The sequence below is a fragment of the Bubalus bubalis genome, chromosome 22 (assembly GCF_019923935.1).
Source record: "Bubalus bubalis isolate 160015118507 breed Murrah chromosome 22, NDDB_SH_1, whole genome shotgun sequence".
In the NCBI taxonomy this organism is placed as follows: domain Eukaryota; kingdom Metazoa; phylum Chordata; class Mammalia; order Artiodactyla; family Bovidae; genus Bubalus; species Bubalus bubalis.
This window is the reverse complement of record NC_059178.1, coordinates 2,134,929-2,159,541: the sequence shown is the minus strand read 5'-3', so window position 1 is coordinate 2,159,541 and position 24,613 is coordinate 2,134,929. Positions and strand designations below refer to the sequence as shown.

General features: G+C 42.8%; 1 protein-coding gene across 1 annotated transcript in view; it reads left to right on the top strand.

Annotated features, from left to right (window-relative positions):
• CDH20 (cadherin 20) overlaps positions 1 to 24,613 on the top strand; it is a 216,851-nt gene that overhangs the window by 178,367 nt on the left and 13,871 nt on the right. The window contains exons 7-9 of the mRNA XM_025273737.3: positions 10,785 to 11,038; positions 18,597 to 18,733; positions 20,999 to 21,120. Coding sequence (XP_025129522.1) covers positions 10,785 to 11,038; positions 18,597 to 18,733; positions 20,999 to 21,120 — 513 coding nt within the window. The remainder of the gene's footprint in view (positions 1 to 10,784; positions 11,039 to 18,596; positions 18,734 to 20,998; positions 21,121 to 24,613) is intronic.

Sequence of the window (24,613 nt, the reverse complement as noted above, 5' to 3'; positions counted from 1 at the left end):
TTCACCAACTCCCGGAGTTTACCCAAACTGATGTCCATTGAGTTGGTGATACCATCCAACCATCTCATCCTCCGTCGTCCCCTTTTCCTCCTGCCCTCAATCTTTCCCAGCATCAGGGTCTTTTCAAATGAGTCAGTGTTTTATCAGGTGGCCAAAATATTGGAGTTTCAGCTTCTGCATCAGTCCTTCCAGTGAATATTCAGGACTGATCTCCTTTAGGATAGACTGGTTGGATCCCCTTGCAGTCCAAGGGACTCTCAAGAGTCTTCTCCAACACCACAGTTCAAAGGCATCAATTCTTCGGCACTCAGCTTTCTTTATAGTCCAACTCTCACATCCATACAGGAGTACTGGAAAAGCCATAGGTTTGACTAGACAGACCTTTGTTGGCAAAGTAATGTCTCTGTTTTTTAATATGCTGTCTAGGTTGTCATAGCTTTTCTTCCCAGGAGCAAGCTTCTTTCATGGCTGCAGTCACCATCTGCAGTGATTTTGGAGCCCATGAGCCCAAGACAAAATGTGGTCCATTGGAAAAGGGAATGGCAAACCACTTCAGTATTCTTGCCCTGAGAACCCCATGAACAGCATGAAAAAGCTCACTACTTAGCCACTTTAAAAAAACAAAAAACAAACAAACAAAAAAAACCTGTTGTAGCTTAATTCCCTAATAATGTTAATGACTTAACCAATATCTGCATTCGAATAACCTCATTTTGACCACAGTAAACTATCAGATCAGATCAAGCAAACTATCCTATTATTATCAATCAATAAATAACAGGCAGGGGTTTTTTAATTGCTACGTAAAGACCCACAGATGCTTACTAGACTTGGAAAGGCTTTATCAAGCATAGCTGCTGAGTGATGTCACCACTTCAAACTCTCTGCTTCATAGTAAGTTAATACATTTCCTGAATGTAAGCTATCAATTCTGTGGCATAAAGCACATATGTATATACTCAGCTGAAAGACAGAACCTAATAAAATTAAAGTTTTAACATCCTAATAAATATATCAGGATGTTAAAACTTTAATTCAAAAAAGTATTGGTTTAATCTTCCTTTTCTTCTATTTCAAATACATTTAAAACCCAAGATATCTTAAATTATTTCTTCAATAAACATTTGTTGAGTGCCTACATATGTGCCAGGCACTGCATTTAATGTAGAAAGTAAATAAAATGACCAAAAACCTCTGCCTTATTGTAATTTACATTCTATAAGGGGAAGAAGACTATCAAAAAAGCAAGTAAGTCAATAAACTAGTATATTGGAAAGTAGTAAGTGCTGGGCAGGAGGGAGTGAGATCAGACGAGTCAACATGACTTCAAATTTAATTTCATCAAATCAAAATTAATAATGCTTGGGATTGGCCTCATATAGAAGTGACATTTATGCAAAGACTTAAAGTGGGCAGAGTTGGGACATCCCTGGTTGTCCAGTGGCTGAGATTCCGTGTTCCCAACGCAGAGATCCCTGGTCAGGGAAGTAGATCCCACGTACTGCAACCAAAGATCCCGTAGGCCACAACCAGGACCAGGTGCAGCCAAATGACTAAATATATCTGTAAAAAAGAAAAAGTAGGCAGAGTGGCAGCATAGAGTTGGGCAGATTGACGATGCACAATCCTAGGAGGAGCCCCACAAATGACTCTCGGTGAGAGCCATGAATGGCAGCCCTGTGGATGAGGGAACGCGTAGTTAAAGAGTTCCAGACAAAGGGCCAGCCAGAGCACTGACCCTGAGATGGCACTAGGCCTGGCTTATTTCAACAACAGAAAGGGGCTTTCTAAGGTTCGAGAAGGACACTAGCAGGAGATGAGGTCAGAAAAGGCACAAGGGGGCCGGGCTGTCTTAGGACCGTGTATGCAGATAGAAGGATGCTGACTGAAGTGGAGAACCAGAGGGTTTTCACAGACGTGTGACATCGTTGGACTTCTGCTGTGAAATAATTACTGTGTGATCTGTGCTGGGAAAAGACCATAAGGGGGCAAGAATGGAAATGGGGAGACCAGCTGGGGTGCTATTGATAATCCAGCTAAGAGAGGATGATGGCTTGGTCTAGGGTATTGGGAATGGAGGCAGTGAGAAGTGGTCAGAATCTGAATATATTTTGAAAGTAGGACTAACAGTCCTCCTCTTTTTCTTTCACATCCTCATTCAATCTGTTAAGAAGAAAAAGAGGAGTCAGTTGAGCAACAAAGCGAATAGAGCTGGTGCTAAGTGAGACGGGGAAATATTTGGATTCAGTTCTGGGCACGTTGCATTTGCAATGCCCATTAGACACCGAAGTGGAGATATATAGTTGCTGTTGGTTATAGGAGTCTGGAATTTGGAGAAGAGTTGAGTGAGAAATATAAATTTGAGAGTCATAAATGGTACTTAAAACAAGTAAAAGAAAATAATAATATGCCAAGGGATTGAGCATCACTAGAGAAGAGAGCAGTGAAGTCAGCCCTGTGGCACCCCAACGTGGTGAGGTCAGGGAGGGCAAAGACAAGCAAGGATACTGAGGGGGGGAGACCAGGCAAGCAGAGGAAAATTAGGAGACTGCGGTGTCCTGGAAGGCAGGGAGACACTTTCCAAGAGAATAAAGTGACTGCCTGTGATAAATGCCATTAAAGGACATTGAAGTACACTGAAAACCATCACAGACTTTAGGAACATGGAGATCACTGATGACCCTGACAAAAGCAATGAAATCATAACAGACTGTGGCATGAGCTAATGTGTTTAATAATAACCTTATTCTATACTGTTCCATAGAGCTAATGATGCTTTAGAAGGAACGAAGGGAAGAGTTCATGTTTGTCCTGTATTTATTGAAAGTGTAATCAAGTACAGCAAAAGAACAGATATATCCAGCATTCCTCCAACCAGAAATCTTTGTAACTGGCACACAATGACCTCAAAACTGTGCAAAATGCTGACATTAATTTTGGGATCATCATATAAATTTGGATGTAATTTAAATGTTGCAGTTTATTTTATTCATATTATTTGAGGATTAATAAAAATTATAAAAGGTCATTAGAAATAATAATACAAAGTCACTGTATGATAAGATTAAGAATGTCCCCCTATTATGTCAGTCAGTTCAGTCGCTCAGTCATGTCCGACTCTTCGTGACCCCATGGACTGCAGCCCACCAGACCTCCCTGTCCTTTACCATCTCCCAGAGTTTGCTCAAACTTATGTTCATCGAGTCGGTGATGCCATCCAACCATCTCATCCTCTGTTGTCCCTTTCTCTTCCTGCCTTCAATCTTTCCCAGCATCAGAGTCTTTTCAAATGAGTCAGCTCTTCATCGGGTGGCCAAAATATTGGAGTTTCAGCTTAAATATCAGTCCTTCCAACGAATATTCAGGACTGATTTCCTTATGATGGACTGGTTGGATCTCCTTGCAGTCCAAGGGACTCTCAAGAGTCTTTTCTGACACCATAGTTCAAAGGCATCAATTCTTTGGCACTCAGCTTTCTTTATAGTCCAACTCTCACATCCATACAGGAGTACTGGAAAAGCAATAGGTTTGACTAGATGGATCTTTGTTGGCAAAGTAATGTCTGTTTTTTAATATGCTGTCTAGGTTTGTCATAGCTTTTCTTCCAAGGAGCAAGTGGCTAATTTCATGGCTTCAGTCACCATCTGACTGCAGTGATTTTGAAGCCCCCCAAAAATAGTCTCTCACTGTTTCCATTGTTTCCCCATCTATTTGCCATGAAGTGATGGGACTGGATGCCATGATCTTAGTTTTTGAATGTTGAGTTTTAAGCCAGCTTTTTCACTCTCCTCTTTCACTTTCATCAAGAGGCTCTTTAATTCTTCTTCACTTTCTGCCATAAGGATAGTGTTATCTGTGTATCTGAGGTTATTGATATTTCTCCTGGCAATCTTGATTCCAGCTTGGGCTTCATCCAGCCCAGCATTTCGCATAGAAGTTAAATAAGCAGGGTGACAATATGCAGCCTTGACGTAATCCTTTCCCAATTTAGAAACAGTCTTTTGTTCCATGTTCAGTTCTAACTGTTGCTTCTTGACCTGCATACAGATTTCTCAGGAGGCAGGTGAGGTGGTCTGGTATTCCTATCTCTTGAAGAATTTTACACAGTTTGTTGTGATCTACACGGTCAAAGGCTTTGGCATAATCAATAAAGCAGAAGTAGATGTTTTTCTGGAATTCTCTCGCTTTTGCAATGATCCAATGGATGTTGACAGTGTGATCCCTGGTTCCCCCTATGTGGCATGCCTCAAGTTATAAATTAATAATATATTGCTCACCATGACTGGTAACTATCAACAAGGTAAAAGTTCAAAGTTTTGGATAATTACTGTCTCTTTAAAGGCAAAAATTATCTTTAAAAAGTTAAGCAATCAAATAAAGAATTTTTGAGGTTTCAGTATATTTTAAATTTTATTTTGTATCTTAAAATAATATTTAGTTCAACTCTTTGCAATCCCGTGGACTGTAGCCCAGCAGGTTCCTCTGTGCATGGATTTCCCAGGCAAGAATATTAGAGTGGGTTGCATTTTCCTACTCCAGGGCATCCTCCTGACTGAGGGAGAGAAGCCGGGGCTCCTGCACTGCAGACACATTCTTTACCATCTTCTGCATTACAGGCGGAGCCGCCAGGGAAGCGCCCTTAATAGCAACACAATACCATTAATATTTATCAAAATATTAGACTATATCTTAGACCTTACTGTAAGCCATTAATTTAAAAAATATTAACTATTACAATTTTATATATATTGAGATTGATCCCAGTGGTATGGCTGTATCTGAAAGGAATCTCAAAATGTTGCTTCTCCAGCTCCTTTACCTGGAGAAAAGATTAAATTTTGCATGACAGAACACTGTCTTTCAATGTCATTGCTAAACCTAGATCCATGTTTAATCAAAATATTTATCAGTTTTGCCAAGGTCACTTGGATTTCTCTTCTGAACTTATGAGGTGTCAGAAACTGGAATTAAAAAAGAGGTCAATAAGTTGAGTAGATGGACAAGTCAAATATAATAAATACTTTAGGCTATTGACCAATCAGTCTACACTTTGGGAACAACAGTCACTCAGATGCTCAACCTACACCCATCTTCCTACCTTATCATTAATAACGTCATGTAAAATGGAAACAGAAGTTCTGCTTTTGATTTATTTCTCTCAGGACTATTATTTGTCTAAAACAGCACATACTTTTTCAAAAAGAGAAATTAAGTTGAATTGATAGAACTGGATCTTCATAAAACCACACTGATTACTACTCAGTACCTTGGGTCTTTTTGGCTTTCAAGTAATCAGTCAATTGACTTTCAGTCTCTTAATTTAAATGCTTCAAAGATAACTTGAAATATATAATTTTCAGAATATTCTTTATTCTGTGTATGAGCTTGATCTGTGTCTTCAGTGTGTCTGCCATCTTCCAGCATTCAATAAACAATTGTTTCCAGTCCACTCCCCTCTGTGGCCACAAAGCAGAAAACTTTTGTATTTTATCCAACCTAAGGTGCCATGAATTCTCATCTTTGTTTTAGATATCACACACAAAACAGAACTCTGCCAATTTTACTGGTGCAGTGCCTCCCTGTTCCTCGGTCTGTAGTCACTGGAGAAGCTCTTGCAAACACAGACGCATTCGCCTCACTAATACCAGTGCTGTTCCTTCCATGTCATTTTTCCTACACGGCAACTTTTGTCTCAACGTTGAATCATAATACAATCTTTTTAAAGACATTTTAGAAGGCAGCAAAATTCAACACATGTACTACCAACACACGCAGAGCTCAAATGCAGTGCAGCATTGATGACTTTGGCCAGGTTTGGCCAGCTAGACACTGACCGCTGCATCCCGCCCCCCACAGAAGGTACACGGTGCCATCAATTGCAGAAGCAACTCTATACCCAAAATGTCAAAATACGAATACGTTTCTATTGTTCAATCACTGAAATATAGCAATAAAACATCTGTATATATTGCCACTCAACTAGTACATGTTAATATGTTGACAAACTTTTGCACTACACAATGTAACAACATTTTGGGGTTTTAAGCCCTCCCTAGGCACTGGGGATGGAGAAGGCAATGGCACCCCACTCCAGTGCTCTTGCCTGGGAAATCCCATGGATGGAGGAGCCTGGTGGGCTGCAGTCCAAGGGGTCGCTAAGAGTCGGACGCAACTGAGCGACTTCACTTTCACTTTTCACTTTCATGCACTGAGAAGGAAATGGCAACCTACTCCAGTGTTCTTGCCTGGAGAATCCCAGGGACGGGGGAACCTGGTGGGCTTCCATCTATGGGGTCGCACAGAGTCGGACATGACTGATGTGACTTAGCAGCAGCAGCAGGCACTGGGGAATAAAAATCTGACTAAATCATAGTCTTTGCCCTTTAGTATCATGAAGGCAACTAACACAGAAAGAAAGTGAGACAAAGTGCTGTGGCAGAAGAGGGAATGATTCATTCTGCTGAGGGGAACTGCATTACTATTTTCTGACATAATTTTCATTACTCAGTTTTCAAGGATACAATGACTTCATTTTTATGTGCTCCGACTCTAGGAAATTTCCTGAATTTAACTAGGTGTCTCAGACATTTCTACTCTTTTATTTATTATTTAAATATGTAAAAACAAGTACAAAAACTTTTCAAGAGAGAAATGTCAAACTCATACATCAATTATGGCAATTTAAAGTTTAAGGTATTAAGGCAACATTTTCTTTAAATCTTAAGCAATAAAATTACTTAAGGGATACAATAACATTAAATAATATAAAAATGACTAAGTAACTTATTTCGGAAACAGTGGAAAAGGTGTCAGACTTTATTTTTGGGGGCTCCAAAATCACTGCAGATGGTGATTGCAGCCATGAAATTAAAAGACACTCCTTGGAAGGAAAGTTATGTCCAACTTAGACAGCATATTCGAAAGCAGAGACATTACTTTGCCAACAAAGGTCCAGCTAGTCAAGGCTATGGTTTTTCCTGTGGTCATGTATGGATGTGAGAGTTGGACTGTGAAGAAGGCTGAGTGCCGAAGAATTGATGCTTTTGAACTGTGGTGTTGGAGAAGACTCTTGAGAGTCCCTTGGACTGCAAGGAGATCCAACCAGTCCATTCTGAAGGAGATCAGCCCTGGGATTTCTTTGGAGGGAATGATGCTAAAGCTGAAACTCCAGTACTTTGGCCACCTCATGCGAAGAGTTGACTCATTGGAAAAGACTCATGCTGGGAGGGATTGGGGGCAGGAAGAGAAGGGGACGACAGAGGATGAGATGGCTGGATGGCATCACTGACTCGATGGACGTGAGTCTGAGTGAACTCCAGGAGTTGGTGATGGACAGGGAGGCCTGGCGTGCTGCGATTTATGGGGTCGCAAAGAGTCGGACACGACTGAGCAACCGAACTAAAGTGAACTTATTTGGGCTTCCCTTGTGGCATAGCTGGTAAAGAATCTGCCTGCAATGGGGAACACCTGGGTTCAATCCTTAGGATGGGAAGATCCCCTGGAGAAGGGAAAAGCTACCCACTTCAGTATTCTGTCCTGGAGAATTCCACGGACTATATAGTCCATGGGGTCACAAAGAGTTGGACAGGATTGAGCAACTTTCACTTCACTTCACTTCAAGTAAGTTATTTAAAAAGAAATTTTAACAATAATTAAAAACTCACTGTAGTCTTTCAACAGACAGTACTAGAAAAATTGGACGTCTTATCAAAAAAAAATAAAAGAGAACCTTGATTCATACCTATAAAAATAAATGTAGGTGATCTACCTAAATATAAAAAACTAAAACTATAAAATTTCTAGAAGAAAATATAGGAGAAAACTTTGTGACCCTGGTTAGGTGATTTCTTAGATATGACACCAAAACCGCAATCTACAAAATAAAAAGTGATAAATGAGATTTTATCAAAATTAAGAGTTTCTTCTCATCACTGATAAGAGTGAAAAAACAAATCACAGATTGAGAAAAAGTATTTGCAAATCCCTGTCTGATAAAGGACTGTAATATAAAATACACAAAGAACTCTTCAGGAAGACATAAAGGTGCTCAACATCATTAGGCGTTAGGGAAATGCAAATCAAAACCACCGTGAGCTACCGCCTCACACCCACTAGGACGCCAACGTCAGAAAAACTGGCAAAACCAAACGACGGCAAGGACGTGGAGCAACTGGAACTCTCATACACTCCTGGCGGGAATGCAAAACGGTACAACCACTTTGAAAACTGGTTTGGAATTTCTTATAAAGTTAGAAATATACTTACCATATACTCCTACAATCCCACTCAAAGGTATTTTCCCAAGTGAAGTGAAAACCTGTGCTTCCACAAAAACCTGTCTACAAATGTTTATAGTGGCTTCATGCATAGCTCTCAGAAATTGGGAACAACATGGAGGATGGATAAACTGTGGTATATCCATATAACGGATCTTCCCAACCCAGGGATCAAACCCAGGTCTCTTATGTCTCCTACATTGGTAGGTGGGTTCTTTACCACTAGCTCCCCCTGGGAAACCCATATAATGGAATACTACTTGGCAATAAAAGGGGACAAACTCTACATTCACAAAGACATGGATGAATCTCAAATGCATATGTTAGGTGAAAGAAACCAGACTCAGAAGACTACATGCTGAATGACTGCATATATATGACAATCTTGTAATGGGGACACAAAATAAATCAGTAGGTGCCAGGGGTGGGATTTGACCACAAAGAAGCATTGGTCAGGAGGTAACAGGGTGATGGAACTGTTCTGTATATTAATTATCATAGGAAACACATACATGACTGTATGCATTTCTCAAAACTTGCAAAACTTTACACTAAAAAAGATGAATTTTAAGGTATATAAATTACATCTTAATTTTTATGAAATTCATGCCAAATTAGAAAAATGACTTAAAATTACAGAAGCAACATAGTTTACCTAGCTCAAACCTAACATAAACAATCAGTATCCACTTTGGGTCACTTCTACATAGGGATAGAATTCTGAAAGAATTCAATGTATTAATCAATTACCAGGAAATACAGATGTTTAGACTTAAAAGAGTAGCATAAATAAAATAAATTGGTAAATCTATTCTGTCAGATTTATTGAAACCTGAGTGGCAGACTTTCCTGTTTATGAAAACCCTGTCTTTTGACTAGGAGTTTTGGAGCCAAGGAGGCTGGTAGGAATGGCTCCTTGGTTCAGATGAGAATGGTGGACTCTAAGAAACAAAGAGTACAATCTATGGTGCTAAATACGGAACAAGTGGTAAATGAACAACAGCAACAAAATAAACAAAAACCTTGGTTAGAACTTGAAAATAATGAATTTAGTTAAAGCAATTTCTCCTGCTGTTTGTTTCTCAAAAGCAAACTAGTTGCTTAAATAGACACTTGCCTCTTTCTAACATGAAATGTGCTGATATGCAGCATATTTTCGGAGAAGGCAATGGCACCCCACTCCAGTACTCTTGCCTGGAAAATTCCATGGATGGAGGAGCCTGGTGGGCTGCAGTCCATGGGGTCACTAAGAGTCGGGCAGGACTCAGCAACTTCCCTTTCACTTTTCACTTTCCTGCATTGGAGAAGGAAATGACAACCCACTCCAGTGTTCTTGCCTGGAGAATCCCAGGGACAGGGGAGCCTCGTGGGCTGCCGTCTATGGGGTCGCACAGAGTCGGACACGACTGAAGCAACTTAGCAGCAGCAGCAGCAGCATATTTTATGAAAAAAAAAAAAAAAAAAAAAAAAAGGCTAAGTCACCACTTAAGCTGGCATGTGACTTTTAAGCTTTAGGAACTGCTTTCCTATCCTCTGCAATTATTATATAGAATTGAGTTCCCCTGATTCTTAAAATTATTAATGATATTTTGAAGTGTTGCTTAAAACGTTTATACGTTTTTGTCAGTGTAAAAAAAAAAACATAAATGGATTATTCTTAAAGAGATAGCATTCAAGTCTACTTTCTGCCTTGAAGTGCTGTATTTAACATAAAATATTCTGAAAGGAGAGAGAGAGATTCAAAAAAGGAAGCGCCAAAAAATTTATATGTCATGATGGGATTTTATTAGACAAAGTTAAACTTTTGTGGATGAGCCCTGAATGAGGAATCTAAAAGTCTTAAGCAGCCTTTCCACCCTGACACGGACAACCACATCAGCTTTCACCAGTCTTCTAGCTCTCTGAGTCTGTTTCTTTAACTGTAAAATGAGGCACTGGATCAGGTTTTTAAAAGAGATTGTCTATGATAAACTAAACACACAAATATTGATCTGACACAATGCACTAAGAACCTTCGTGAGGTGTTTACTGATAGTTCTTAGAAAAGATCACTATTGTCTCTGTACTTAAGATTTTTTTTTTAAGGGAAAAAACAAAAAAGCCTAGGCCTCAGTTGCTTGGATATACTGAAACAGAACTCAAACTCACTCTTAATTATCATGACACCTTTTCAAATGAACAAGCCTTTCTAACGATGACCATGCAGATTACACAGTAGACAGGTCAAAGTCAGCCTTCCCCAGGGTGCAGTGGCTTTCTTCATCAGCAGGCTGGCTTGCTTTACTATCTCTGAAGCATCTACCATCCTCTTTGCTTTCTTTACCCAAATTGTTGAACCTGCAAGAGCCATGGAACAAAAGAAAAATTTCCACTTATTTTTCCTCTTGCCTCTTTCCCACCATTTTAATGCATTTGGGAAACTACCCGCCAGCCATCAGTATCATCCATCCTTTAGAACCTTGACATATATGCACCTAACTAAGCAATCTTCCTGTCCTTACTTTTCAGCCCCTGAGTTTTGAAAGAAAGAAAAGCTACACCTTAAAAGTGGAGGGAGCCAACCCTCACCTCGAGATGCGGTTTCTGAACCTGGGCCCATTTCAAGATACAACCACGGTGCACATCAGTGTGGAAGATGTGGATGAGCCCCCTGTGTTCGACCCTGGCTTTTATTTTGTGGAGGTACCTGAAGATGTGGCGATTGGGACAACCATACAGATCATTTCTGCCAAGGACCCGGATGTGACCAACAACTCAATCAGGTTTTTCCACACATTTCACCTTTGCCTTATATCCGAGAATCTGCCCTTGAATCTAATTTTCTAGCACTTTTTCTTTTTGCTTCTTCCATCTCTGGAGACTTTTTCTCTAAATGCCTTTTTTTTTTTTTCTTTTCATATTATTTAGAAGTGAAGTATCATTATGACTACAACTCCCTGTCAACTGGTTCAGCAACACACATACACACACCCATCAGTGCTCAGTCGTGGCCTTATTGACATTTAGGGGCAGATAATTTTTTGTTGAGTAGGGTATCATATACATTTTACAATGTTTAGCAGCGTCTCTGGCCTCTACCTGCTAAAAAAAACCGTAGCATCCCCTGAGTTGTAATAATCTATAAAGTCTGACTCTTTGCACAGCCCATAGACTGTAGCCTGCCAGGCTCCTCTGTCCATGGGATTCTCCAGGCAAGTATACTGGAGTGGACTGCCATTCCCTTAGGCTCCAGGGAATCTTCCCAACTTCGGGATCAAAGCTACATCTCCTGTGTCTCCTGTACTGCAAGCGGATTCTTTACCCACTGAGCCATCAGGGAGGCCCCCAAAAAAGACCCCAGATGTTGCCAAACAGACACATGAATATCAAAGCATTAAAAATTGTTGAATCTTAGTGGTGAATATAACAGCGATTATCGTACACTCAGTTTTTCTGAACCTTTGACATTTTTTTAAAAATGGAAAAAAATAACATATATAAACACATATTTCCATATACTATAGAAAGAACAGACATAGAAAACTCCCACTGTTGTCAACAGCTTTGATGCCACGTAGACTGACTCTCTATGGTCAGCCTACAGATCAGCCTCTCCAAGGTATGTTTTGAGCATCAAGATTCCAAGCCAGGTGCTTCCCCCTCAAGAGCAGGCGGAGAGCAGCGCTTATAGCCACGGCCACTTCCCATCGACCCTGGAACCAAAGAGCACACAGCTGGTGGGCAGGTTGACGCTTGAACCTTCCAGAGCAACTGCCAAGCCTCTGAAGCTTGACACAAAAGATCAGGGTTCCAAGGCTGTTTGAGGCCATCTGTCACGTTAATTGTTGAAAGCCACACAAATGGATCTCAGGCGCTGGCACAGAGTGCACAGTTTAAACACACCTCAATTTGTCAGAGGCCTTTCTGTCAGCTGCTACTTCCCTCACCAGGTGCCATTTTGAAGGAAAATGTACTTTTGCCATTTAATAAAGACGGTTTTCTCCTGAGATTAACCTTAGTGGGGGAAATCTGCTTCCTCTAACCAAGTAGCAAACATTTTACATTTTCAGGCATTAAAATAGCTAAAATTATCTTGTTTCAATTCTGATACTTGATTTTTAGTAGGCAACGAATCTTTATAAGTTATGACAATTTTATACAAGTGACAGTTCAATCTTAAGCTTTTTAAGTGTATAAGATGGGAAGAAATTAGCTAAATCATGAGTTCAGTTCACTCAGTCGTGTCCGGCTCTTTGCGACCCCATGAATCGCAGCACGCCAGGCCTCCCTGTCCATCACCAACTCCCAGAGTTCACTCACGCCCATCGAGTCAGTGATGCCATCCAGCCATCTCATCCTCTGTCGTCCCCTTCTCCTCCTGCCCCCAATCCCTCCCAGCATGAGTCTTTTCCAATGAGTCAACTCTTCACATGAGGTGGCCAAAATACTGGAGTTTCAGCTTCAGCATCATTCCCTCAAAAGAAATTGTCCCCCAAAAAACAACATAAGGAAATGAAACCAATTCTATTATAAATTTATATTTATAATACTAACATTACTTTTATATCAAAAGCCAAGAATACCTATCTATCTTCTGATTGATCTACTCATATCAGAGAACTGTGGGGAAAACTTTAGAGAATAAAACTTTATGGAGGGAAAGTGTTTGAATAAAACAAGAACAGTTGAAAAACTCAGATCCTATTTTTGAAAGAGTCAATGAGAATATTCAGTGGATAATTCCACATCTTTTTTCTAGATTCTGACTCTATAGACTCCTGAGTGGTAAGCACTGGAAATTTGATTTTGTCAGGAGTCACTCTACTAAATGACAAGCAAGAGACAGAAAGCAGTCAGGAACGAAGGAAATTCACACACACACACACACACACACACACCTAGCATGAACATGCATTATTCAGGACTAAGGTCGTTATCTCAACACATATCTAGGAAGCAGAGAGGAATACCAGCAGGCCTAGATCCACTGCAGGCATGGAGCAAAGGGAGGTGCGCAGCATGAGGGACCCTGTCGGGAGGTGCGCAGCATGAGGGACCCTGTCTGCCAATAGAAAGTGCTGCTTCAGGTGATGAGCTGTTGGAAACCATTAGTTGGCCAGCAAGCTGGGGCAGCTGGCATCGGGTAATCTGCAGTGGGGCACCCGTCTAGTCCAATAGATCCCGGTCAGGAGGAATCCAGGAGTGAACAGGCGGGAGGCCCGGAGCAGGGACCAGGGGGCTTATTCTAGGGCAAGGCTCTAGGGCTTTATTCTTTTGGGCCGCACCATGTGGCCTGCGGGAGCCTTAGCTTCCCTGACCAGGGATCAAACCTGTGCTTCCTGTGTGGGAGTGTTAACACTGGATTGTCAAGTAAGTCCTGACTTTAGGCCTTGAGAGAGAGACTGGCACGAGCGAGGCAACAGCCACAGGTCTGCTGAAGACTAACATCCCAGGACAGAGGTAAAACAGAATTCCACTTATCAGAACTGGAGATAATCGTCTCTCTGCATTTTGGTTGGAAAGAAGGATCAGAACGCACACAGCCAGATAGAGTTTCTGGCTCTGTACTGTCCCACAGGAACAAAGTATGGTCCCTGGGGCCAAGCAGAACACTGGGGATCCTGGATTCTCAGAGAGAAGGCACCTAGAAGTCAGATCTCTGGCTGTCACTTAATAAACCCATCTGCAAATTACTTTCCTGTTATCTTTCCTCAAATTGCTCATTATCTCTTTTCCTATAAAATTTATTTTATTTTAAAATACTTTGAATGTGTTATATGCTGCTTGGCTATCAAATTTATCTTCTAAATTTTAATTACCAAAAATGAGGTTCATATTCCTAAGAATAAAATACATATTAAATCATCCAAAAATTAACACATCACCCAGATTAAAAATGCTATGGCTAAAAGGTCACGGAACTTTTTTAAAAGATTATCAGGACTTTTTTAAAATTTATTTTTAATTGAAGGATAATTGCTTTACAGAATTTTGTTGGTTTCTGCCACAATTCAACATTAATCAGCCATAGGCATACACGTGACATTATCAGGACTTTTATAATCTCATTTCTAGAAAGGTTATGGTGTGTTCAGGCATATAAGCTGGTCATCATTTACTAATAAAACCCAAAATCAAGTCTCCAGATTTAGTTATATATACGTGAAAGATATGTCTGGATCACCTAAATTTTTAATAAATGCTTGAGGAATCTCTAGCAAGCAGGAACCATTCAGCAACTGAAACAGGCTCTGCCGGTATGGAAACAGCCGGCCCTCTGTGCTTTCCTGGAGTGTGTGTGTGGATTTTGGGATCCTGTCCATGAAACTCTCCTTTCAAACCGCTCCTAAATCCAGAGAATGTCCTCAGCCAAGTAAACGAGCAGGGAGCCCGATGAACACCAGCATCGTTCGCCCAAGGCAGTGTTGTGTGGCTGACACGCCTGTTGGGCCCACAGCAGGTGGGAGCGTTCTAGCTGGGGAAAGGAAGGCGCCCACGTAAGTCACCAGTGCCTCCCGATTTCCTCATTTTCCATCTGTGTCTACACCTTTACATTTGTTCTCCTGGCTCCTGAAAATTGGCCCAGTGCCCCGCTCAGAGTAAAGCATGCTCTCACTGCCTCAGGCCCTCTCGGCCTGCGCGGCCTCTCGGGGCAGCGCCGCGGCTCCGCGCAGCGTCGGCAGGCGGCCGCCAGGCGTCCTGTCGGTTGGTTGGTTCCATCACTCCGTCTCCCCCGCCTCTGTGACCCTCGCTGCGTGTCCCCCGCCTCTGTGACCCTCGCTGCGTGTCCCCCGCCTCTGTGACCCTCGCTGCGTGTCCCCCGCCTCTGTGACCCTCGCTGCGTGTCCCCCGCCTCTGTGACCCTCGCTGCAGCATCGTAGGTGTGCGTGCGGAGAGCGGGTTCCTTGCAGGCCGCCTCCCGCCTCGCTGGTCCGCCGGCCGCTGGGCGAGCTGCCACCAGGGCTCCGGCTCTGTGGGCTGAATGGCTGGCTTTTCTCATGTTGGGGGGGGCTGAAAGAAAAGATTGTCAGGAGCCAACCAATGCTTTTTTTTTCTAAGATAAATTCAAATCTTCAAAGAGCCAGGAGACTTTAAATCACTAATTACACCCAGAAAAAGAAAAAAAAAAAAAAAAAAGCTCCAATTAATTTTAAATGAACTTGGTAGGCATGTTTATTCTTTATTAAATAGTCAATTGTTGGCCATCATGGCTCCATCTATCTTCAAAAAGAGGGAAGGCTTTGTTTCCCTAAGCCATCCCCCAGCTTTCATACGCCTAGGTTTGATTCTCAGCCGTGCAACCTTGGGCAAACATCTTAATCTTTCCATCCTTCGGCCTCTCACTTGTGAAACGGGGATAATAATACCTACCTCACAAGGTTTTTGAGGAGATTACATGAGACAATATATGTAAGATGCTTAGAGCAGGGCCAGGCTACAGTAACAGGGTCAGAGGCAAAGAAAAGCATCATGTATTTAAATTTCCCAATACTTGGAGAGTTTCAACTGAAATGATTCCAACTTCTCCAGCCTTTAGTGGTCACCTTACCTTTTAATTCCCAGTTCTCTGAACAGTCATCTTGAATCTCAACAGGAAAAAATGCACACTTAAAACAAAATGCTTTACCAAATAATATACATAGGCACGCGCATGCTAAGTCACTTCAGTCGTGTCCAGCTATTTCTGACCCCATGGACTATACCACGCCAGGCTCCTCTGTCCATGGGATTCTCCAGGCAAGAATACTGGAGTGGGTTGCCATGCCCTCCTCCAGGGATCTTCCTGACCCAGGGGTCAACTCATGTCTCTTACGTCTCCTGCACTGGCAGGCAGATTCTTTACCATGAGTGCCACCTGGGAAGCCCCATATATACAGGGATAAACTATATGTATGTATTTATATATACTGAAACAAACATTTTACCATCAATATTTACCCTTACTGTAAGTAATAGTCTGGCATACCTATATCCACTTCATTTTCTTTCTACAGTAATCATAACCCACCATATTGATTTCAGTTTGAAAAACAAGGCACTAAAGAAATGCTTACTGCCATCAAAAAGGTAGTATTTCCCAGTTTCAACTTTAAGATACAGATTGCAATTGCTGGCAACTTTTTTGGGGGGCTGTGCACTTGGCTTGTGATTGAACTCAGAGCCTGCAGTCCTTAACCAACCACTGGACTGCCAGGGAATTCTGCTGGCAACTTTTTTAAATTAATTTTTATTGGATTATAGTTGATCCACAATGTTGTATTACTTTCTGCGGCACAGCAAACTGAATCAGCTATACATATATTCAGTCTCTTAGATTCTGTTCTCATACGGGCCATTGCAGAATACTGAGCAGAGTTCCCTGTGCTACACACAGGTCCTTATTAGTTACCTATTTTATATGTAGCAATGTGCACGTCAATCTCAGCCTCCCAATTTATCCCTCCCCACCTTCCCCCTTGGTAACCACAGTTTGTTTTCTACATTTGTGACTACCTCTGTTTTGTAAATAGGTTCGTTTGCACCCGCTGGCAACTTTAAATGGAATTTTGAACCCAATATATTACAATAGCTTATATATCTATATATGTGTGTTGTGTAGTGTTAAGCCGCTCAGTCGTGTCCGACTCTTTGCGGCCCCATGGACTACAGCCCACCAAGCTCCTCTGTCCATGGAATTCTCCAAGCAAGAATATTGGAGTGGGTTGCCATTCCCTTCTCCAGTGTTTATATATAATTTACAGTCTATAATATATATAATAGTTTATATATAAACATGTATATTTCAGATCTTACTATTACCTGAAAATTATTAGCTGTGTAACTGTATGAAAGTGACAGCTTCTCTTAGTCTTTGTTTTCTTTTCTCTTGGTTGATATATTTATATATAAATTTATATATACATATATCTTAGAGATGCTGTAGAATTTAAACAGCAGCTATAAAATGCCTGGTATTCAACAGATGGCAGCAATCATAACTACTGCCCATTACCAAGGACTACATAAGATTCTCAAGAATGGTTCTCAATCATGGCTACACATCAAAATCCCTTAGAAGGCTTTTAAACATAGATGCCTAAGCTTCCCTCCACACCTAGTGAATCTCCCAAGATGGGTACCAGGTAAGACAACTTAGGTAAGAAAACACAAAGGGTCAGGTATCCAACTCAGATTCAACAGGAATTACGGATCTTACCCAGTGTCAAGGTGAATAAGGACTCAAAGGATATAAACAACAGCAAAACATGAGCTAAGCACTCTTTCCTCAGGCTTCCCTGGTGTCTCAGTGGTAAACAATCTGCTTGCGAGGATAGAATCAGGTTCTATCCCTGGGTCAGGAAGATGCCCTGGAGGAGGAAACAGCAACCCACTCCAATATTCTTGCCTGGGAAATCCCATGGACAGAGGAGCCTGGTGGGCTACAGTCCATGGGGTCGCAAAAAATCGGACACGACCATCACTAACACTTTCAGTTCTTCTCTTTCCTTAGCGGGGCCTAGGACCATTAGGTGTAGGTGCCTGCAAATATCCTTCTATTTTCTGTATAAGGATGCGTGTTGGTCCACACAGAATATGAAAGGTGTAAGCAGTGAATGAAGGGCATTGCCTGAAAGCTGTTTTAGTTATGTAACATCTGCTTTTTATACTCCATTAACTACACTACTCACATGACGTTTTCAAGCAAGCTGTGCCCCATAAATTCCAGGCTATTTACAATAAACAACCTAGACAGACCCCGGTCCATCTTGCTAAAACATTCCCTAGATAAGGACACCCATCTAGCAAATAACATAACTGTATCTGTCAACAAGTCAGTCATTAGTAAGTTTACAAAGGACCTGATTCAAAATTTTCCTTCTCAATAGGTGATACTACTTACAGGAACCGGAACCGCACAACTCGATCTTTTCCAGTTCCAATTCAGCATTTCTGGACTTATTTGAATAAAAGTTCTTTTGAACAAAGACGTGCAGGGGTTGATGGTCAGAATGTCCCTAAAGTCTTAGAACAGTTTTAAGCTTTAAAAATAGCTGAGACTGATCTTTAGAAAGCATAAAACTGCCCTAAGGCTTTGACACACCATTTTATTTCATTTTCTGAATGAGGAAATTGAAGCAGTAACAATTTTTTGTTGTTGTATTGTGTTTGGGGATTTTTTTTTTAGGGGGCAGGCAGTGGTTTTGGACATGATAAAACAGGAATGCAGTCTTCCAAGGGCCTATAATCCAGAACTAGTCCTGTTTCTCATAGTATGCACTCAGTTCTCTCATGTAATATGCTATAAGTATGAATAAATATGCTTATCCAATAAGACAACGCATTTAATCTCCATTTCTACAGATATTCCATTGACAGAAGCAGTGATCCTGGAAGATTCTTCTATGTGGACATTACAACAGGTGCCCTAATGACTGCAAGACCTCTTGACCGCGAAGAGTTTTCTTGGCATAATATCACTGTCCTTGCTATGGAAATGAGTAAGTAAAACAGTACACTGGTCTCCATATAGTGACAAAACATAAGCATTGTAGAAAGCGGAAGTTTCCAGAGCCTGTTGGAACAAAAACTGTATTCTTTATGAAAAAAAATGGAAATCCTGGTTTATGCAATTGAATGAATGTATTTAGTTCAAATACTTATTGAGGATCTCTATATACCTAGTCCTGTGCTAGAGATAAAAACACAAGTATCATGCAAAAGCAGCACAAAAAACAGCATCCTTAAACTGAAGAGCTACTTCTGTATGAAGAAAAGGGACAATTCTTGAGACATCTAAGAGGCTTTCAATCTTTAATAAGATTAGGAATGCAAGTAGTATATTATTACTGGTTGAAAGAAGGCATTTATAACATATCATGCTTATCATGCACACATACATACACATGCAATAAGAATTTGAAACATCTTACAACAGATTATTAACATAAATCTCAAATAAAGTTGAAAATTAATAAACTAAATTAACATTATAATCTCAGTACAAATTATATACTACTACATTCCATTTTTTTCTTTCACAACACCCATGGGTTTGGGTGGACTCCAGGAGTTGGTGATGGACAGGGAGGCCTGGCGTGCTGCGGTTCATGGGGTCACAAAGAGTCAGACACGACTGAGCGACTAAACTGAAGTTATGAGAAATATTAAGGGAAATGGTAAATCCAAACATATTGGCAGAAGTATGTACAGTCATTCATGAGGGAAATTTGGTAAGAAATCTTTTGTATTCAGATTCTCCAATACATTCATCCTCTTTTTCTCAAGAATTCTACTCCTAATAATTATCTTATGGAAATAGTCATAATATTAACAAAGATTTATGTATCAAAATGTCCAATGCATTGTTATTTTAAAAGAGGAGAAATACCTAAATGTCTAATAACAGGAGTTTGACTAAATAAATTATGGTGCAGTCATACAATAAAATGAGAATATCCTGTTTACATTAATACCAATTAATGTACCAATTAATTAATTTCAAAGTACATTTCAATGACTTTCAGGAAAATCTTTCCCTAAAATATTAAAGTTCTAAATCAAACTTTTTTTTCTTAATTTCAGTGTGTGTGTGTGAGAGAGAGAGAGAATTTGGACACATGTAACATTATACATAATATATAATGGATATCTCTGGTGGTAGGACTATGGATCACATTTATTCTTATTTTTCTGAAATTTTTATCACTGCCTATATAAACAAGTACCAGCACAAGTTACAATGGAAAAATTTAAACATGTCAGCACTCTTGCTAAACAAGCAATATAAATATTTAGGGGAAAAACAAGGTATAAATATTCTTGAGGGAAAAAAAATGAACCAAAAGAACAGGGCATTTCAATAAAATTATTTCCTAAGCATACTTTCTATGTCTTATAATTTCTATTTTGTCTTCCTGGGATGGTGGCCAAAACAGAAAAGGACAGGAGGGTCAGCAGTGGGGTTGTGAAATCACCTTTGTGTGGCAGTGTCAAGCAGAAGACAGACCAAAAGGGTATTTCCCCCTATGAACGACTGTGAGTCGCTTCAGTCTCAGCCAAAAATGTGGATTTGGCGTGTGTGTGATCCTGTAACATCTCCTGAGTCCAAAAGCAGAAATAAATGTACGGTGTTACCTGTAATCCCATGAATAACTTAAAATCTTCTGAAAGCGTAATTCAAAGAACTGATTACAGGTTTCCCCACCATCTGAAAGTACAGGGCTCCTATGAAACCTTCTGTAGCCCAAACGGTGTAAAGTGAAGAAGCAATTACATTAGGACACACCTTGCTAGCAGATGCACAAAAAAAGCACAGATGCTCACGTAATTCAAGGATGTGGCAGCCTGACGCTGAGACGCCGGATGCTGTTTCCCAGGGAAAGAGCTTGTTGCTTCCACTCTCACTGCTGCAACCTGCCTTCAACTCTAGAACCTGAAGTCTAAGCCAAGTGAGAAACTCAAAACCTCTTTTTAAGATTCATTTGTAACATCTGCTAACCCGGGAGTCTCACCCCGCCCCTCATCCTCCTGATGTCACACACGCGGTCCAGCACACACCTTGTCCTGCCCACACTCATGTTACAGCCACACTCTAAACAGGCAACCCCTGCAACCTGGCATTGAGTTCCATGGTCTTTATGCATTCCTTCAAAGACCAGAATGAGGAGACAAATACCTGCTCCAACAAAGAGCTGCTTTCCTGCGTTTCTGAACCCTCCTCACCTTTGGTTTTTGTCTGTCTGTGTTGTGTGTGCTTCCTTTAGACAATCCGTCCCAGGTTGGAAGTGTTCCTGTCACAATCAAAGTCTTAGATGTCAACGACAATGCTCCGGAGTTCCCCAGATTCTATGAAGCTTTTGTCTGTGAGAACGCCAAGGCAGGGCAGGTAAGCAGCCTGAGCACTGTGGTTAACCTCCCAAAATGTGGAAACGAGTTACAGAAAACCAGATTGGCCATCAAAGAAATTTAGACTCCAGAAGCTAACAGTTTGTAAAAGAGTCCCCGACTTCTGTTTATCATGTTGCAACCGCTTATTTGCTAAGACAACTGTTCGGAACCTCTGTTACATTTTATGATCGAAACAAGGCTGTGAAGCAAGGTAGTTACCCGCCTTATAACTGAACCGCACAGAACCAATTGTAGTAACATGTGCCTTGGGTCCTGGAAACGAGGGACCGTGAGGATCAAGGGGAAAAAAAAAAGTCTTTTTCTCCACTTTGCACTAATCCTTGAAAACATCTGCAGTAAGGAAGGTTCATTTTTTGTATCTTCCTACCTCCCTTTCTTCTGACAGCAAGCATCCTCCTGAGGGGCCATCTGCCCTATTCCTCCCTACTCCCCTCTCCCTCAGCTGAAACGCCCGTGTTCTCAGTGCTCTCACATCACATTACGTTCTGAGAGGAAAGGCATCTTAAGGAACAAATGTCTACTTACTTGAAACAGCTTTAGCCCCATCATCTTCATATACATTTGCCTATTTTTTTTTTTTTAAGTCTGCTTAAAACCTAAGTGAATGTTTTTTACTAAATCCCAGTGGTGCAACTGAAAAACATCTGAACAGTGCCTGGAATGGCCGTGTGATTAACGCATGTGTTAGGCTGGTGCCCACAACATACCCAACCTGCCACACCTCAGATCACGTGCCCGCTCTCTTCTGTCCTACTTTTGTAAGACTCTGTCCTCTCTACCTTTGTCCCAACAGACTCCCTAACAATCCTCCCTTACTTCCCCCGAGCTTATTTTGTGACCCTGAGGATTCTGGTCCAAGGGCTGGGTGCAGATGGCAAGCACTCGTGGTTTGGTAATGCAGGCTTTTTGACTGTAAAGCAGTTTCTGCTTCCATTGCTCTCTCCTGCAGCATCTCGCTGAACAGACTGTCTATACAACCAGAAATTACACTAGCTTCCTGAACTCAGCAAAGATTACCTCAATGCATCTTTACCGTTCTTTCCACCCAAAGAAAAAGTGACTCCTGTGTCCCGGGTGGGGAGTGGGGAGATGTGTCCTGTAGTCGTTCTCATCTGTTATCGCATCCATTCGTTCTGAAGCCCAGTGCAGTGGTCTATAGCATGCCTACACTTTTTTCAACAAGTCTAGGATAAATCTACTTCCATATCTATTGCATTTCTAGTCTACAGAAACTTGAATTATGATGCAGCTAATAAAAGTTACAATTAACACTTTCCAGCATAAGGAATGACCCATGTTATTATGTGTGTAAAGAAAGCAAGCACAGAGGCTACAGGCGCAGGCCTGAAGGCATACCAAGCTGTACCTGCATGTGAACAGAAACCGGGGGCAGGAGAGAAAACAGCAACAGCCACCATCAGAAATACAACACAAAAATTTTTGTTTTATACAGGGTTATTACTATGACAAACATACTTAATATTCAGTATGAGGAGAAGCCATTTTTACTCTGTAACACAGAGAGTAACAGGAACACAGTGCATGGAACCCCCTCAGGCCCCCACTGAAGCGTCTCCACCCGCTGGGATGAACGGCAGGACAGCAGCGCGTGGCCGCCGCTCCCGCCTCTGCAGCTCATGGACGCCTCTCCACGTCTGCGTTTCCGCGTCCATCTTCTCCCGGTCTATCACACAGCCCTTTGAGGCACATGAGCTTTTACGTGCAACTTCAGGTTCAGGTTGAGAGCCACAGGTCTACCGCAGGCTGTCATATTCCTTATCTTTAGCCCAAGAGATGTAAACCCAACCCTTTGATTTTGGCTCTGGGACGTGTTTTGAAGATTTTCAAAAGCACACAGCTCAGTAGGTACGTCTGGCTTATGAAGACTCAGGCCTCCTTGTGTGAGATTTGTCGGACACTGTCGTCAGCTCTGCATCTGCGAGTGGGACGTGTGCTTTCCTCAGCGAAGCAAGCCCAGAGGGAAACCTGAGGACGTCTGAGGTGCAGGCTGAGGGTGGCATGAGGCCTGCCGAGCAGACTCTGGAATGGCGAGTGAGGCCAGGGATGGACTCGGACCTGCCAGGAGAGGGGAGGCCTGGGAGAGCAGGCCCAGGAAAGGGGAGGCCCGGGAGAGGGGAGGCCCAGGAGAGGGGAGGCCAGGGAGAGAGAAGACCTGGGAAAGGGGAGGCCAGGCAGAGCAGGCCTGGGAGAGGGAAGGCCCAGGAGAGCAGGCCCAAGAGAGGGGAGGCCCAGGAGAGGGGAGGCCCCACAGAGCAGGCCCAGGAGACAGGAGGCCTGGCAGAGCAGGCCCAGGAGAGGGGAGGCCCGGGAGAGCAGGCCCAAGAGAGGGGAGGCACGGGAGAGCAGGCCCAAGAGAGGGGAGGCACGGGAGAGCAGGCGCAGGAGAGGGAAGGCCAGGGACAGAGGAGACCCGGGAGAGGGGAGGCCCGGCAGAGCAGGACTGGGAGAGGGGAGGCCCAGGAGAGCAAGCCCAAGAGAGGGGAGGCCCAGCAGAGCAGGCCAGGGAGAGGGGAGGCTCAGGAGAGCAGGCCCAAGAGAGGGGAGACCCGGGAGAGGGGAGGCCCGGCAGAGCAGAACCGGGAGAGGGGAGGCCCAGGAGAGCAGGCCCGAGAGGGGAGGCCCAGGAGAGGGGAGGCCCAGCAGAGCAGGCCCAGGAGAGGGGAGGCCCGAGAGAGGGGAGGCCCAGGAGAAGGGAGGCCCAGCAGAGCAGGCCAGGGAGAGGGGAGGCTCAGGAGAGCAGGCCCAAGAGAGGGGAGACCCGGGAGAGGGGAGGCCCGGCAGAGCAGAACCGGGAGAGGGGAGGCCCAGGAGAGCAGGCCCGAGAGGGGAGGCCCAGGAGAGGGGAGGCCCAGCAGAGCAGGCCCAGGAGAGGGGAGGCCCGAGAGAGGGGAGGCCCAGGAGTGAGGAGGCCCAGCAGAGCAGGCCCGGGAGAGGGGAGGCCCAGCAGAGCAGGCCCAAGAGAGGGGAGGCCTGGGAGAGAGGAGGCCCAGGAGAGGGGAAGCCCAGCAGAGCAGGCCCAGGAGAGGTGAGGCCTGGCAGAGCAAGCCCAGGAGAGCAGGCCCAGGTGCTCCGAAGCTGTGTCTTCACTCACGTTCCTGAGAACCCTGTAACCAACCAGTCAGATGACCCAGGTCTCCACCAGTCAGATGACCCAGGTCTCCACCATATGTATATACGACTTCACAGATCAGATGCTCTGAAACGACTATTTGCCAAGTCACACATACTCACCTGTTTATAAAATTCATGAAGAAACGTGTCTTCACGTGTCTGACAAGATGGAGGTTATAGGATCTGTCTGGGAGGGGATAGGGCACTGGGGTGACCCTTGAGTGGGAGCAGCAGGGACCCCAGGCTGGGCAGCCTGGGCCACAGTCCTCTTCAGGGCTCTCCTGATCCCTCTCCAGTACTCAGTTCCATCCTCCCAACCTTTAGACTGACAGGCCCTG